This window comes from Hirundo rustica, chromosome 1 (genome assembly GCF_015227805.2).
Source record: "Hirundo rustica isolate bHirRus1 chromosome 1, bHirRus1.pri.v3, whole genome shotgun sequence".
In the NCBI taxonomy this organism is placed as follows: Eukaryota; Metazoa; Chordata; class Aves; order Passeriformes; family Hirundinidae; genus Hirundo; species Hirundo rustica.
In genome coordinates, this window is record NC_053450.1 from 40,935,493 (window position 1) to 40,951,987 (window position 16,495).

General features: G+C 36.4%; 1 protein-coding gene across 5 annotated transcripts in view; it reads left to right on the top strand.

Annotated features, from left to right (window-relative positions):
- Positions 1–16,495, top strand: part of ST18 (ST18 C2H2C-type zinc finger transcription factor) — a 170,238-nt gene that overhangs the window by 148,879 nt on the left and 4,864 nt on the right. For 4 of the 5 annotated variants that reach the window (XM_040079259.2, XM_040079249.1, XM_040079269.2 and 1 more), the window contains 8 exons: positions 1,115–1,230; positions 4,469–4,531; positions 5,325–5,393; positions 10,473–10,535; positions 10,621–10,701; positions 11,737–11,958; positions 14,020–14,108; positions 15,613–15,716. In XM_040079259.2, coding sequence (XP_039935193.1) covers positions 1,115–1,230; positions 4,469–4,531; positions 5,325–5,393; positions 10,473–10,535; positions 10,621–10,701; positions 11,737–11,958; positions 14,020–14,108; positions 15,613–15,716 — 807 coding nt within the window. The remainder of the gene's footprint in view (positions 1–1,114; positions 1,231–4,468; positions 4,532–5,324; positions 5,394–10,472; positions 10,536–10,620; positions 10,702–11,736; positions 11,959–14,019; positions 14,109–15,612; positions 15,717–16,495) is intronic. The other variant, XM_040079278.2, reaches the window with a different exon arrangement.

The following is a 16,495-nucleotide window of genomic DNA, read 5'->3' on the forward strand; positions in this document are numbered from 1 at the left end:
CAGTAGCAATTGATACAGCAATAATGTGGCATCATTTCTATATGTATGTGAAGTGTGAGTTACAGTAGGCAGTAGGTAGCCAGTAGCAGAAAGCAGAAGAAAGTCATATTGAGGATCCAGCCTCCAAACAGGCAAAGATGAGTTGCCAGAATTGAGGACCATATGGAAGCTTTATCAGAAGAAGCACCCCTGCAGAGCTTACAAGACCCAGGAGGCAGAAACTCCATTTTCAGTCCAGATTCGCCTCAGCCCTGCACTCTGTGTTAACAGCTCTGCAGACAACCCTGCTCCTCTGTCCTGGCACGTTTGTCAGCTGCACAAGCCCAGAGCGTCCATGGCACCAGCACTGTGAGTTTAGCAGAGGCTGGGACCTTCCCCTCTCAACCACAGGCAGCAGTTTCTGTTCCTACAGATGGTAATCGCTGGGAAACACCTGAGTATTGGAACAGAATCACAAAACCAACATGAAATCCAAGAAGGGATTAATAGAGGTCTGATAATTGATACTATAAGCTTTGGAGAATTCTTGAATGATAAAATAACTACAGAGCACCCTTCCAAAAACAAAATACTTATTTTTCATAAAGGTAATAATAATTGAAGGCATTAAGTCTTCAATTCAATAAATCAAGCTATTTTGAAGTGATCAAAGAAGATTTTTCAGAAAACAAAAATGTAATTACCTTTCAGGATTCCAAGTTTCCAAAACACCTTCCCAAGGGAGTGAATGCTCATGATTCATACCATCTACAAAACAGCATGGTAGCAATGATGCTTTTGATCTACAAATATCAGAAATCAAGAACTACCCTCAGCAGCCTGCTATTAAGAAAGCTTCAAAGTTTTTCTGTTATTATTTTTATTTTAACAAGGATCTGCTCTTTCAATAAGATAACAGGACATTCCATTCCACAGATCTAAAAAGCTTTGCATTTACATTTGCATACGTAAATAACACCTTTTTAAATTTTTGATTGCAATTCTGTAATTTTTTTCTTTTTTTTTTTTTTAATTTTACAAGAGGTTCTCTTCTTGCCATGGCAAATTGTTTCTTGAATCTGTGGGGGGACTTGAAGAAAGAAATCTTTTGTTACCTTCTCATCTAATATTTCAGAAAGATCCAGTGGGCTCTCCAGAAAACATGGAGGAAAAGAAGTACCCAGGAGATGTCTCCATACCGAGTCCTAAACCCAAGCTCCATTCAAGAGATCTCAAAAAGGAACTCATCACGTGAGTCACAAAAAATGTTGCATTTTGCTTTGCCCTGGTAAAGACTGGCTATGCTGCTGTTCTGACTTCTGTTTTGAAGTAGATTTGCAGGAGCTGAGCAGGGGTACTTGGACAATTCACTGCCTGTATTTAGTTCCACATCGTGGGTGTGCAGACATGAGGTTTGGAGCTGCGACAAGCCAGAGCATGCCTGGGGGTCTGGATAGATTAATGAATACATTTATACTGGGCACCACTCCTTATTCCTCAGACAGATAGGTAACAAGTAGACAACAGCTCCTTCTACGAAACACACAGTTTCATAACATGCTACAGATTGGCTCTGTTAATGCTTACATAATTAAATAAGCTTAAATTGAACAATCGTGATTATAGATCCATTGCTTAGAGATTTGTGGAGAAGCTGTCAGGATTTCTCAGTCAGAAAACACGCAGAGTTCATAAAAAGATGAAATGCAAGACAGAATGGGATTTTCCAACTTATAAGAAATGACCTTCATCTGCTTCCTTCCAAGCAGAATTAGTTACTCAGTCCTGCTGAAAATCCAGTGGCTGTAGAAATTCACACCCTGGGACTACAGGCTAATACTCTCTTTTCACAGTTACTGGGATGCACTTGCTCTGTGTTAAGTTCCAAAACTTTACTATCTAGAACTGCAAACAGATCCTATTAAATCTGTCTGCACACAACGGCTGGGTTCAGTTTAGAATTGTTCATTGAAATTGTCCCAAGCAGCTCATAACACAAGTCACTTTTTAAAAATCTCATCTAGGCTCTTCATAAAATCCCTCTGGGTTCACATCAATATAATTTTGATATTAACACAGAGTTTTCACTGTAATAGTCAGCTAGGACTCATCAATCATTTATGGCACTTTTCTATTTTGTCCCAAGCCAGAGCAGGTCACTCTGAACAAGTGTGGTCCATATCACTTAGCCATGATAGCCCATAACTTATCACTGCAAGCTCACCCATAAAAAAACGAGTCACGTCCCCCCAACTTGTGTCCTGCTCTCCAGGCTCAGTGGCACTGAAGCAGTTAGAGCTGTCTCTAGAATTTACATTTCCCTGCGGCAAGCTGCTGTGAAGAGCGATTCTTTCCCCTCATGTCATGCAGTCTGCATGTTGTCTACTCACCAAATTATAACTGCAGTCGTAGTTCATGACCTAAATTGCTACAGGTCAGGTTGTTTTGCCTCTTCTTCTAAAACAAATGCATACAAAAATCACTGAGAGTTTATTTGCTGAAGACTAATGGCTTTTCTTTTGTAATATTTATTCCTTTGTGATACTGACCTGTTTTGAGATACCTGTAATATACTTTTCTACTCTCCTAAATAATAACACCGAAGTATTTACTAGGGCAATGATGAACTTAGAGTGGTTGTACTCTATTATATTCAAACAGTATCTAAAAACAGGTATCTAAAATGCAATTGTGCCAAAAAATTAAATAAGAAATAGTTTTAATTTATCAGAAGAATCCATAGGCAATATAAGATCAGATGACATTCCTATGATCCCACTGAGCTCAGATATTTTACTGAACAATTCAGTACAGTTGGCTCCATCATGAGGAAGCTTTTAAAATGACATAGGAACTTGCAGAGAAAAAATTTTGAACGTGTTTAGCACAGTAGGAGCAAACTACCGTATGAATACGACCGTCTAGCATGTGCTTTCATTTTTCCATGATAATTCTGTTGGCCATAACATCATTGCTCAGGTTGAAATGAGCTGTGAAAATGAGGCTGATGTCTTCCTAAGGCTTTTTTACAGATTTGAAAAACTTCCTAACATTCTGCCAGCTCAGAGAAAATAGCCAGGTGAGCATCTCAGGCACCTCCTTTTCATTAGCGTGGAGCACTAGCTAAGTTTTTGTACAGAATCTGCTTGCCCTTTTAATCCATATTCTCAGCAAAAGAAGATCTGTTTTTTATGAGACAACTCTGCAATGTTGGTGTTAGAGTGTTTCAAAGTACTCTACAAAGGTGTATTTAATTCACCTCCCCCTCCATGCACAAGATGCATTTCTTGGTATCTTTGTCCTTTTGCAGAAGACTGTATCCCAGTTTGACAAATAACTTCAGTGTTACAACTGAAGAAGGTCTGAGGAAAAGAGAAGTTATAACATCTTGTCCAGGTCAAGCATACCTCCATCTCTTGGTTTAAATGAATATATCTGTTCTGTTAAACGTACACCATTGTCTTGGTTCCAGCCAAGGAATTTGGCAACCCAGCCAAGACACGGTTAAATTTTACTGTAGCCAGGAGGTGGGGTGGCTGGGACCTGGGGGTTACTCTATAACCTCACCCAGGGAGGAGGTTTTTCCTCCAAGTCAGGTAAGCTTGGCAAAGGGAGAGGTTGAGTAACACCAGTTCTGTTCTGAGCAATCATTTGTCTATCTTGTGCACTTATGGATATTTTTGCTATTACCATTAATTTTGTTATCTTGTTGCTATTTCCAGTAAATTGTTCTTATCTCAAAATGTGGCTTTCACCTTTTGTGCCTCTAATTCTACTCTCCAACCTGCCACAGGGGAAGGAGGAAGGGGGGGGTGAGCAAGCAGCCTATGGTTTGGAGAGTCTTGGTGGGAACACTAATCTGCAGAGTACTATTCCCAAACCACAACAACCACCTTTGTATCACTTCTCAGTTCAGCTGAAAAACAGTTTGAGAAAGTTTTGTTCTCTTTTGAAACTTCAGATGTGTGATATTGATGTACTTTCTGTTCTGCAAGCAACCCTAACCCCTTCCTCACTTTTATCGGTAAATAAATATTGAATATGTTTCTAAAAAAGGTGCCTTATTTTAGTCAGAAGTGAAAGGAATTTTTAAAAATATTGCTGTTCTCTGGCCTCCAGTATGTTATCAGAAATTTTGGCTCCAACATTTATGAATTGCTGTGAAAATTCTGTGCCAATATTAGAACAGTCTTTTTAAGAACCCGCTTTGTAAGCAAAATACCTATGAGAAGATGACAGATAAAAATAGATAAAAAATTAAAGGTTTAAATTATTTGTGTTGTGGAAATAGGAGAAATTCTTTCCCTCTGTGTTTCAAGTAATAATTAAAAAACAAAAGTGAAGTTCTTCTAGATTTCTACAGTGTCGTGACAGTGTGTAATGATGAACGTGATTGCCTTAAGGATCATTACATAATTCACTGCAAGTATGGTGAGTTTTGTGGTGTATAATATGTAATCTAATTTCTCATTCCTTCTTCTTTGCATAGCTGTCCAACCCCAGGATGTGATGGTAGCGGTCATGTAACAGGAAACTATGCCTCACACCGCAGGTAAGAAAAAACAGGAAGCCGAAAACAGGAAACAGAGCTACTTCTCGCTTTTGTAATCTTTGAAAATTTTTGTATTAACCATGGATAAGTATTCAAAAGTGATTTGCAGGAAATAATCCTCAGAGAAATGTGGCTGTTTTTCCTGTATTTTTTTAATATTTGTGAAGGTCTGGACTTAATACACTGAGGCAGTTAAGCAGCATATGCTTATTACTATAGCTGCATTTCTCAGCTGAGACCTGGAGATGTCATTTAGTGAAGTTTGCATTTCCCTGAGTGTACAAGCAGTCTCTATACAGATTGTGTTTATGTGATTATAAATGAGGTTTCTGCATACCTCTCCATGAATGGCTTTGAAGTTCATAATCTGCTATTATGACCTGAGGTTATTAAATATTTTCCTCAAAATAGCCTACTGTCAACCTAGGTGTTGAAACAATAATTTCCTGCTTTTCCCTTGGGAGCAGAATGGAAGTATTTTCTGCCTTCTACCAACTACCTCTAGGTGTCCTTCATATAGGAAACATACAGGATGGGTTCTGTGTACCATTGTCTCTTCATAGCAAAGTTTTATGTGGGCTAGAAATCTTTTTCCCTAACTACATACATTTCTTTTTTAGTTAGTTAAGAACTGCAGCCTTATGTTGGTTGGTCCTTGTTTTCCAAGAATAAATATTTGAGAGTGTAATTTCAACTAATATCAATCATAAATTCTCTGGATGTTTTTTTCTGTTTTAGATAAAAATAAATACTTTGGTTCAGTAAAATATTTCACATCAGGTTTTCTTTTCAGTGTTTCTGGGTGCCCATTAGCTGACAAGACATTAAAATCCCTTATGGCTGCTAACTCTCAGGAGCTCAAGTAAGTATTGGCAATAGCACAAATGTTTGGTTTTTCTTTTATCTTCGACAAACATGACCCTGTGTTATTGAAGTTGTAAATTTTTATTGTTCTGAGTGGTATCAAACCTTTGTATGAAAAGGGTAGTGAATTGGTTTGAAAGCTTCTGAGACAAATAAAGTTTACTTTTCTCCATTTTTCTTTCTTCATTTTGTACCCCTTCATTTTCATTAATTAATTAGGACCTGGGGGGGAGCAAAAATTGCAAACACTAGGAAAAATGCTGTTTTCTCAGTATTTCTGAATCAGAGAGGAATAGAAAATATCTAAATAGAAAATATCTAATATGTAAGACTGATCTGGCAACTGATCCAGATAGAATTAATTGGAATTATTTAGACAGAAATAAATCTAGTTAGAATAAATCTAAAAAAGAGACCAGAATACCTGCAAATCTTTTTTTTATTATTCACTACCCTATACTATGTGTTTAATGTCACTGAAGCAGACATCAAGTCATATGATTTTGTGCTGGCATAATTCTTACCATGAAATGTCACTTACAAAAGGACTGTGCAGGCTTTGCTATATAGACAGATGTATAGGGACATATGAATATTTCAAAAATCTGTAGTCAAGAGAGGCACTGGCAACCAGTCATCTAGTTATTGAATTGGCTTTGTCAATAAGGATGTGGGGAAAAGGGAAGGATAATTAGAGTTCTTTCATAGCTTTCCCTCTGCAACTTGTAAATTGGATCCCATAATAGATGGCTTGGAAAAACTCATGGATGCATGCAAAAAGGAGAGAACCCCATGACCGTCCTTTCTCTCTTTTAAGTTCATGCCTAGTCCAGATAGAAGAAAATAAAGTCTTATCATGGCACTATTTTCCTTTTTTAATGGTATTAATAGCAGAAATGAGTACTTTCAGGCTTGGCACAGTGTTTGGCTTCCCCAGATCAAATGTTAGTGGCCTTATTCCCTAGTCTTACACTTAAGTTATAACTGAAATGCTGAAATAATGGTAGCTATGAAGTTGAATGAACAGGAGATGCAGCAAAACAGCAATGAAAGACCATTTATATAGGCAGCTGTCCAAAGCAGTTTGCAAAGCCAGTAGGTAAACTGGCACATTGGCACAGTGTTTCATTTTTTGACATCTCTGATCCTCAAAGGTATAAAATTTATGTTTCGTTTGTTTTAAAAGAGCAGAATGTTTAGCAAGGAACTGACTTGCAAAAATGCTGACAAATTTGAAGTCATTTGCTGAGTCATATATATTTGTCCCTGCTTTTATTGGCTTTCTGCCATACAAAGACACTCACACAAATATTTTGAATAGTTGCTCCTCATGCATCACCCCCCGCACCCCCCCGCCCCATTCATGTGTGAATAAGTAAATTTGCATACCAATATGGTTATTTTTCCACTAAAGCTTCTAGAGTTTTGGTCATGCCATAAGGAAAGAGGAGCAACAGCATATGACTTAAATGACAAACTGCACACTGTACGCCATGTATAATAAGTGAGTTGTGAAAGACAAAGTCAAAGTTCATGGACATTTCACAGACAGAAATATGTTGCATAACGCAGTTAGCATTTAATTTCAATTAACTAGAAAAAGAGCAAATATCAAAATCTGTTCACAGACAATTCGCAAAAGGAAAAAAGGCTAAATAAAATTATTTTTCACAAATGTAGCACCTTAATTTAGGTTCCTGCAAATGTAGTTCAGGTGATATTTTGAACAAAACTCTGCTTCTGTCTAAATTAGATCTTATTCCAAAATGCTGCATACATGCTTGTGTTGGTATAGTGATATAAATAGTTAATTTTAGAATTGCTGTGTGAGCAGAGGGCATAAACGCTCATAGAATCAGGCCAGGAAAGTACCCTCATGTAGTTAGGCATGAATATGAAAAAGCTGTGTATTTTTTTCCAAATGTTATTCATGTTTAATTTGCCAGAATCAAGATAAGATTTTGGCTTTAATTATGATACTCTATGCCAGCAAAGATACAAGGCTTCCATGTGATCCACAGTTTGGAAATAAGGAAGATCTGCTCAGAAAATGGGCCTGTGTTTCAGATTCAAGGAAATTTATATATGAGGATTCTTGGTGCTCGGAACAATCTGAGGTGGTCAATTTAAAACATAGTAAGCTTGATGATGAGTCAGATTTTAAAGCTAAAAGGGATAATTGATATTCTGATATTCTATTTAATCAAAGAGCTTGCTCATCAAGCCTTAAATAAATTTATATGTGTAGTTTAGAGAAGTATTTACTTAAAATTCAGAAACTTTTAGGAATATATGGTCAGTCCTATTCTTAGACTAGTTTTTGTGGTGGCTAAGTGTCAATTTTTAGGAGAGATTTGAGCAGTTCTTCCACATGTGTTCCACATAAAACATTGATACTGATTTATATTCCATAGGAAGTATAACAAATTTCAGACCTCTATGGGCTTGCCTTAACTATAGTTCATATCCAACACCTCTGGTGAGCTTTTGAGGGACAAAATGTACCAGAAGTGCTCCTAAACCTTCAGCTCATTGATGAAATTTTACATGCAGTTGTAGTTCATCTTCCTAAAGATAAAGAAATCCTATCAGAGCAAAGGATAAAATAGGAAGTACTCAATGTCCATTTGCAAGAATTTATATGTGAAATCATTGAGATATTTATTTTTAAATAACAAATTTGGAAGAACTGGAAAAGAACTTGTAACCTACACCCACCTGAGGATTGACATCTCTTAATTTGACATTCTGAGACCTCTGGCCCTTCAATTTAAGTCTTACTTTCTTGGCACTGCACAGGAATCCATTATAGAGGATGACTCCCTAAACTGGGATACCAGTCCAAACACCACTTAAAAGCTGACGAAATTGCACAACATTACCGATTGCAAAGCAACAGACTTTTGGTGTATTTTGTTGTCTAGAATTTCACAATCCATACAAAGACGTAACCAATATTTAGAAAACCCAAGCCAGTGGTCAAGTCTTGCTAGTGAAGCCTTTTACTTATTTGTCAGTAGCCCACCTGAAATATCCTTTTACAGTTTCATTAGTAGTGACAGTATCTCAGCCTCAAATCTTCAATGACCTCCAGAAGAGCCTGGATTCCAATCCAGTTGGAAATCCATCTGCTGCCAGAAGTGGTAAATACAGATGGGGTGATATAAAATTTAGTTCATATTTTAGGTATATTCACAACTCCCAGACTTTCAGATCTGAATGTCTCACACAAAGAGCTTTTCTTGAATTAAAGTCCACCTCCAGTCTATGCAGGGAGCCCTTCCATCTGTGATCATCTGATAAAACAAGTAGCCAAAATTAATTTCCTTCGTTTTTGGCAGGTGTTCTGGATTTACTTGTGAGCATTCACACTCTCCAGACATCTGCCCTTGCTTCCTGCTCCACATGACATTGTGCCCAGTCCTTGTCCCACACTTAAACAGGTCAACATTTAGTTCTACACAGTCAAACATATCCCGGCATTCTGCAAACCCCCACCCTTACCTTTGCTGTCAGTGTGAGACAAGTCATTCTGCCAAAAATATTTTGTTCACTAAGTGTTGTCATGAAATGTTTTGACATTATCTTAAAAAAAAAAAGTCACCCCTTTCTTCATTTGAAATTATTCACTGAATTCTACTTGAATCAATGCATAAATTTGTTCATGTCCAAAAGAAGTCAGATTTTTTGACAAATTAATTGTTGGCAGAAAAATAGTTTTAAATATTCTGTGAAGAGATGCACCTGCACAATCAGATGTGCTATTACAATTATATTTGTAGGTGTTTTCCATGACAGCCTACCAAAGACAAGATGAAATCACGAATCTCTTTAACTCAGGAAAGATTCAGTAACAACTGAGACCCTTAAGAGTATATTGAATCCTGCAAACTTCCTTAATGGTTCACTACATTATTTGGCACAACTCCTTATGTAATTCTGATACTCTGTAAAAATAATAGCACTTCAAAGTCCCTTATGGTCTCTTAGTATAAGAACTTTGTGCTGTAGAATACAGAAACATAGAAAAGGCTGGCATAACTTCTAAGGCAAATGTTTTTTGGTGCTCCTTATTTTGCTGAGGTATATTCATGTTCTGTGAAAAAACCTCAAACCAAACCACCCCACAAATATACAACAGCTTTCAAAAAAAAAAAAAAAAAAAAAAAAGGGGAAAAGAAAAATTAAAGAAAATATGATATCCCTGTACTTCTGAGATGGAAGGTGTTACTGCTGAGGTCCTGCTCCATACCCCACAGATGTCAGTGGAAAGACCTACTGACCCAAGTTAGCTTTTGGGGAACAGTAAACAAGAAGCCCCCTCTGCCAGACTGCTGGCAAAAGCACAGTTACAGCCAGGCCTTCTTCTTATTGTAAGGTTGTTTCAGCATTAAACATTCATACTTGAAAAGGTTTGTTTGTTGTGCATACACAGAGAAACCCCTTAAATATGAGAAATAAGCATAATCCAATCACTCAGCTGAACACCCAACTGAATCTCAAGCTAGAAAGAGATGGTCCTGGGGTATGCTTACAGTGCTAGAATACACAAATTATTAAATTAAAATTCTGGCTGTTGTCTACTGATGCCCAAAAGTAAAACTGCTTTTATGCTTTTATTTTCCCTTCAGTAAATACTGGCAAAATGCTTATTTATATCTCTACCTGAAAACATCATACCAATAACAAACAAACACATAAGAGCAAATTTACAGATAGATCTATATCAAGCTGCTTTTTTTCTTTTCTTTGCAACGTTGATTCGGTACAAGGAAAAATGTTTGATGCAAACATTGATATAAACTAATTAAATCTACACATCATGTACAGTGTATTTCACATTCCTTATTAAAACTCTGCTATCAAAAAACAAAAAATCCCTCCCCAAAAAGGGAGGCTGCTTATTTAAGAAGAAGAAAAAAAAAAACAAACCAAACATAGAGCAAGAGGCATGTTAAGTTATTCAGTAAAAGCTCTGCTGATCTTTCTTCCACTCTAGACAAAATATAGATGGTACGCATTATTTACTCCATATCTTTGTGACTGTATTTTGTAAGCTTCCTGTATTATTCCATAGGTGCCCAACACCTGGCTGTGATGGCTCTGGCCACGTGACAGGGAACTATGCATCCCACAGAAGGTAACAACCAGCCCCTCACAGGGGGCTGCAGTGCTCAGGGCTCCCAGCAGAAAAAGGTGGCTCTTATTCTGTGTGCTTCTTTCAGCTTGTCTGGTTGTCCTCGTGCCAGGAAAGGAGGTATCAAAGTCACTCCTACCAAGGAAGAAAAAGAAGACCCTGAACTTAAGTGAGTACGGATGCAGGGGTCCACCACCAGTGGAGGGGGGAAATGGCCTGTAAGAGTTCAGGACTTGAGGAATCATAGGGAAATGCGCCCTAGCTGATACCATGCGACAATAGTGCCCAGAGCTGGAACTAAACCAACTGTTTCTGCTTCTAGTGGAGTTGGTGGAGTCCATCACCTAGGAGACTGAACAGTGAGGAAGGATTGCTGTATCTGCTTGCATTGCTCCAATTATTTTAAAGAGTTTTATGCAAGTGCCAATCGGTTGAAAAATTTGGCAAAATGAAGGAAAATTATTACTGACTGAGGTGAAATGTCAGCTAATTAAATCAGAGTGACACCTTCAAAATATGTACCATGGAGCTTAAATATCTGTAAGTCTCATGTCTTTATCTACGAAAGAAAATTTTGCTTAAAGTGAAAACTGGAAACTCAGTAAAGATTCACTATATTCCTGGCTTGAATGCACATTCTATTAAAATTTGTAAATGATAACTGCCAGAATATAAAAGTGGAGACTTAGTTGCATGTAATGTTGCCTTAATACTTGCTAATGATATATGTGAAACTGCATAACACTGATAGAGCAGCACAAAAACTCCCTATCCTTTCTTTGCAAGCATTTGCATGGGTTTCCATGTAAGTTTTCCTGTTACAAGACCTACCCTCTGCTTCATACCAGAAACTGAGATAGAAAGGAGACAATGTTGACTTTTTATATGTTTGAAGAAGTGTGGTTTATTGACCGTGATTGAATTTCAATTTTCTTTTCCGGTCAAATACTACTTAAATGAATGTCTTATTTTCTTAGTCTCTACAACTCTATTTTAAATTGCTTTATTTTAAGATCAGCTGAGCCCCATAACCCAGCTTGACAAGAATTGGGTGCTCTGGTACAGTGTGCCACCAGGGACCAAGGCTTACTCCATTAAAGCAAAGTAACAAAGGCAGCCAGAATGATTTTCTCAGAATTTTTTGAGACTGTCTTTGCCTGCTCACTTCAGTGAAAATGAGGGTTCTTTTGTTGTGTTTCTTTAGATGTCCAGTGATAGGCTGTGATGGCCAAGGTCACATATCAGGTAAATACACTTCTCATCGCACTGCTTCTGGTTGTCCTTTGGCTGCCAAGAGACAGAAGGAGAGTCCTGTCAATGGGTCTTCACTATCCTGGAAACTGAACAAACAAGAGCTGCCACACTGTCCTTTGCCAGGCTGCAACGGGCTGGGTCATGTTAATAATGTTTTTGTCACCCACAGAAGGTATAACTTTGTGTTTTCTCTTTTCATTTTTCCTTAACATTTCACTTTGAATTGGCAACGTGTGAGTTTAGAGTCAGAAAAAAATTGTGCTGAAGTCTTTTGAGCAATAACACTGCAGCTAAAGTAATACAAAACAGAATTACTTTGAGAGACTGAAACTCTTATGTCTTTTTCTATGTTCCCATTGAAGCATGATTTTCCAAGGTCTTCAGATTAGGACAGTCCTTATGCATTTTAAAATTAAGTTGAGTTTTTTCCTAGGGAAATAATGGAGTTCTATCTGCATATCTTCAAAAAAGAAAGAGAAATACCATTGAAATGTCACAAAAAAATTTTAGCCAAGAGTTGTTCACTTCATCCTTCTACCAGTGGATGTATTTAAACAGCTAAAGTTACACAAAGAAAAAACAATAAGCATGCAGCACTCATATGGATTAAAGAAGTTCGAAGTTATACCAATCTTACAAAGAAAATTATCCTTACAGAGCAGGAGTCACATGTATATCATCATCTATCACTGTGAAAAATAATAATCTGACCATATTGAATCAAAAATAATTAGAGTCTGATTGGCAAGTTTGGTATTCTGTCTTTAACAGTAATTAAGTTTACAATCTCTATCTCCTTTGCTTTCTTCCTAACACTTTGAGGTAACTTTTCAAAAACAATAAATGTCCAAGGTAATTTCAAAAAAATTCACTCAGAGTCTGGTGTTATCCTAATGCTATTTCCTACATCCCATCTAAAAGTCTTTTAATTTGGACACTTCTGTAAATTTTGGCTAATTAAGCAAGTAGCAAAAACTGTATGTTAGCTGGTAGCAATTCATAGTACAGATGATTCTTGTCCTACATAAGGCTAGGTCAGTCTCAAGATCACGTTAGTTAAAATGACGTAGCAAATATAACTTTGCTTGATATTCTTTCCTAAGACATTTGAAACCTAACAAGTAACTCACGGCTATCAAACACTCTCCCACTTAGCTATCTACTCTGGGCAGAGATAATAAGCATAAATTTAGAACTGAAGAACTAACTTCTTTCCCTGTATAGCTTTTAGCCAAGCTAATGCTTAGATTTTGCTGCTTTTTATTTAATTTTTTAATTATTATTATTATTTATTTATTCCTATGTGGAAAGGCCATGTCTGTTAGAATTTTTTTTTTTTTTTTTTTTTTACACACACAGCCAAACCGACCCACTCACCCACATACACATATACACACACATCAACCATTTTCCTGTGGAAAAAAATTTTCCCTCACTTCTTAGTCAGCTACACCTAAAAACAAATCCTTCTGCCAGTTCTGCAGCATATGGGTATTTCTCCTTTGTTATTTATAAAGATAGTATTAAGACAGTGCAATTCCTCTTAGCCCTTTAGTGGGCTATAAAAATTGCCTCAGATAATTACCAGCTGATGAAATTGTAAGCTTTGAAATAGCAAAATGTAATTTAATGTGAACAGTGGTTAAAAAGCAAACTGACTATATAATAGAACCATTCAAAAAAGCTATTAGAGCCTATAGGGTATACCCAGAGTTATTATTGTATTGATCATTATTATGTATCAACAAAGTGATACAATAATTGTGCACTGTGGATATCATCCCATTAACTAAATTTTTTTTTTTTTTTTTTTTTTTTTTTTTTTTTTTTTTTTTTTTTTTTAGGATAGTAAACTTGCCATTTTAAATGACTATACTCTTCTCTCCTTTGGAGCACAATCCCTTCATAAAAACAGTTTATAAGTGTTCAAACTTTAAGAATTCTGTAAATGCATCTTCATATAATAGTAGCTGCTACTGCAATTTTGATTATTTTGAAATATGCTTAAGAGTTGTTTACTCATAGATTGAGATTTCTGTGCCAATTTTCAGGCTGGAATATACAGTTAAATGACTCTTTATGAGTTATGTCATTCCCTGAAGCCATGCTATAATGGAGATACTGATGTGACCTTAGGTACAGAGGTCTGTCCAAGTGCATGATAATATTGCCTGAGAGGATTGTTGCCATTTTCAAGTGGGTGCTAATGTTTTCCTTTTCCTGTCTGTTTCAGCCTGTCTGGTTGTCCTCTGAATGCACAAACCATAAAAAAGGGCAAAATTTCGGAAGAATTAATGACTATCAAGCTTAAAGCAAGTGGCGGTAAGGAGATCTGTAGAAAACGATGACATTTATTTAGATAGAAGGGCCCTGACTCCCATTTATACTTGTGCCCCTTTATGCCATTCTGGCATTAATTCTGTCTACATTCAGATGTCTCTAGCAATAAAAAAAATCTTGACTAACAAAAATGTTTGCACGAGATATTATAAAATTATTCTCATTTGCATCTTGATAACTCAACATCGAGGATATGCTCTTCTCACGGAGCATAATTTTTTTTTTTTTTTTTTTTATTTGGGTATGCTTTCAATATTTTTTTTGTTAATAAAAAAATAATTACAAATCAGGAGAACTTAGCCATCTGATGGGAGAAATATAGTGAGCAGAAACTGACTCATCTCTCTAAGTTCATTCCTACACAGTTTAGTATCTATGCTGTGCTGGTGCAATTTAGCTAACCTAAGTGCAAAGCAATAATTACCAAAGAGTTGCAGGGGGAAATGTGTAGGCGTCTCCCTTCTTATACAATGTGCTTTAGCAAGTTGGGCATTGAGCCAGGATTTAGGAAATTTACTCTTTAGCCTCCAACTGCTGAGGAAAACAGTTGCATTACTGCTTACAGATTTCCCAGGCTGGCTCCCCAGAAGACTCAGTTCCAGGCTTTAAAGCAGTAACAACAGTGGCACAGATCTCCAGGCAGGGTTGGGCTCAGAGTGGTACTTAGAAGAAACAGGCACCTGTATCGCCAGTAGCTGCTACAGCTCAGTATTTTCAGAACAAGGCTTTCATTAAAGAACTGAAGCTTTCTTTCTTTGCTATCTAACTTGTTGGGATGAAAAAGCCTGGTTTTATTTTCTTTTTTTTCCTAATACTTGTTAGCTTTCTGAAAAATTCCCCCTTTTCTGCTATTTAAATGTGACTGTTTATCAGGTATAACTAAGGCTGTGCTTATTGAAGTTTTTCTGCACGGGAGCTTGCCCCATAGAGATTCTTGCAAGATCAGAAATAGGTACAGATGTGTGAACAATTATAATACTAGTGAAGATGTTGCCCCAGTATGTTTCCTGAAAAAGAAGGGCTGCTTTTGCATTACTTTTAAAACAAAAACAACAACAACAACAACAACAACAAAAAAAAAAAAAAAAAAAAAAAAAAAAAAAACACAAAAAACAAGCAAACACACCCAAGCACCATAAATATGTCATGTTTTATGATAAACTGTCTTCTTTCTGGGCAATTTTTCCTTTCTATACCCTCCATCTTGCTCTAGCAAGATGCAATTAAAAAAAAAAAAAGAAAAAGAAAAAGAAATTGTGAAAAAATGAGGATGAAGATAGCCCCATCTATGTTTCAGGTTATGTAGATATTTAATAGGTAGGAAAGAATTTTAACAGTAAGATCAAACTAAAAGACAATTTAAGGATCAATCATTTTTTGAAAAGCTTATTTTCTTATGGTTAAGTAACAGGTAATGCAGCTTTTTACTCATACATCCATTTACATGTGAACACTTTTAATCTGATATTGTTATTTTCAACTACAGGTATTGAGAGTGATGAAGAAATAAGACACTTGGATGAGGAAATCAAAGAACTGAATGAATCCAATCTGAAAATTGAAGCTGACATGATGAAACTTCAAACTCAGGTACACCATAAATGTGAAACTTTTACTTATGCTATGTTTAAGCACAATAAATAAAATAAACGTTATGTAAATGTTATGTTTAAAAATATCTGGTCCCCTCTGCACTTATTTTCCAAGCTCTTGTTTTTTGTTTTCTGTAAATAAGCAGCAGGTATTGTCTTAAAGATCTGGTGAATGACAAATTCAGGGTAGTTTGTAGCTAATCTTAGCAAGCAGAAATAAAATATACTTACCAAACAAAACATTAATTTTCCTTTGTTGACCAAACATTTGCTTACCAAACCATGGAGGTCCTATGACTTGAGATTTAAGGATGATAATTCCTCTTATAAATCCATTCAAAGTCTTAATGAGAGTTGAATATAATGAGTTCTTATGTGTACCTAAGAAAATTTTCCTAGTTTAATTCACCCACTGTCAATTATTCAAATTTTGCCTCCAGGCAACAGCTGGTGAAGAATGTATACTTTTTGCTAATTTGTGTAGCAGGGGATTTTGATGGGAGTTATGGAAAAGAGTCATTCTCTTTCATTATTTTGTATACTGGAGAGACTAAGTTGGCTTTAATATGCTGATAGTGCTTCTATGGAATGAGCTGTATAGCTTCATCCTTTCAGACTCCCATATGCATCTGGAAGTTAATCTGGGCAAACTGGGTAAAACCAAGAGCAGAAGCTCCAGAATTTGAGAATAAGAGCGGAATAAAATGAAAATTGTGAACTGAATATAATTCCAGACTGATCTAAACCAAGTGAGGGTAACCATACCCCCTGTATTTG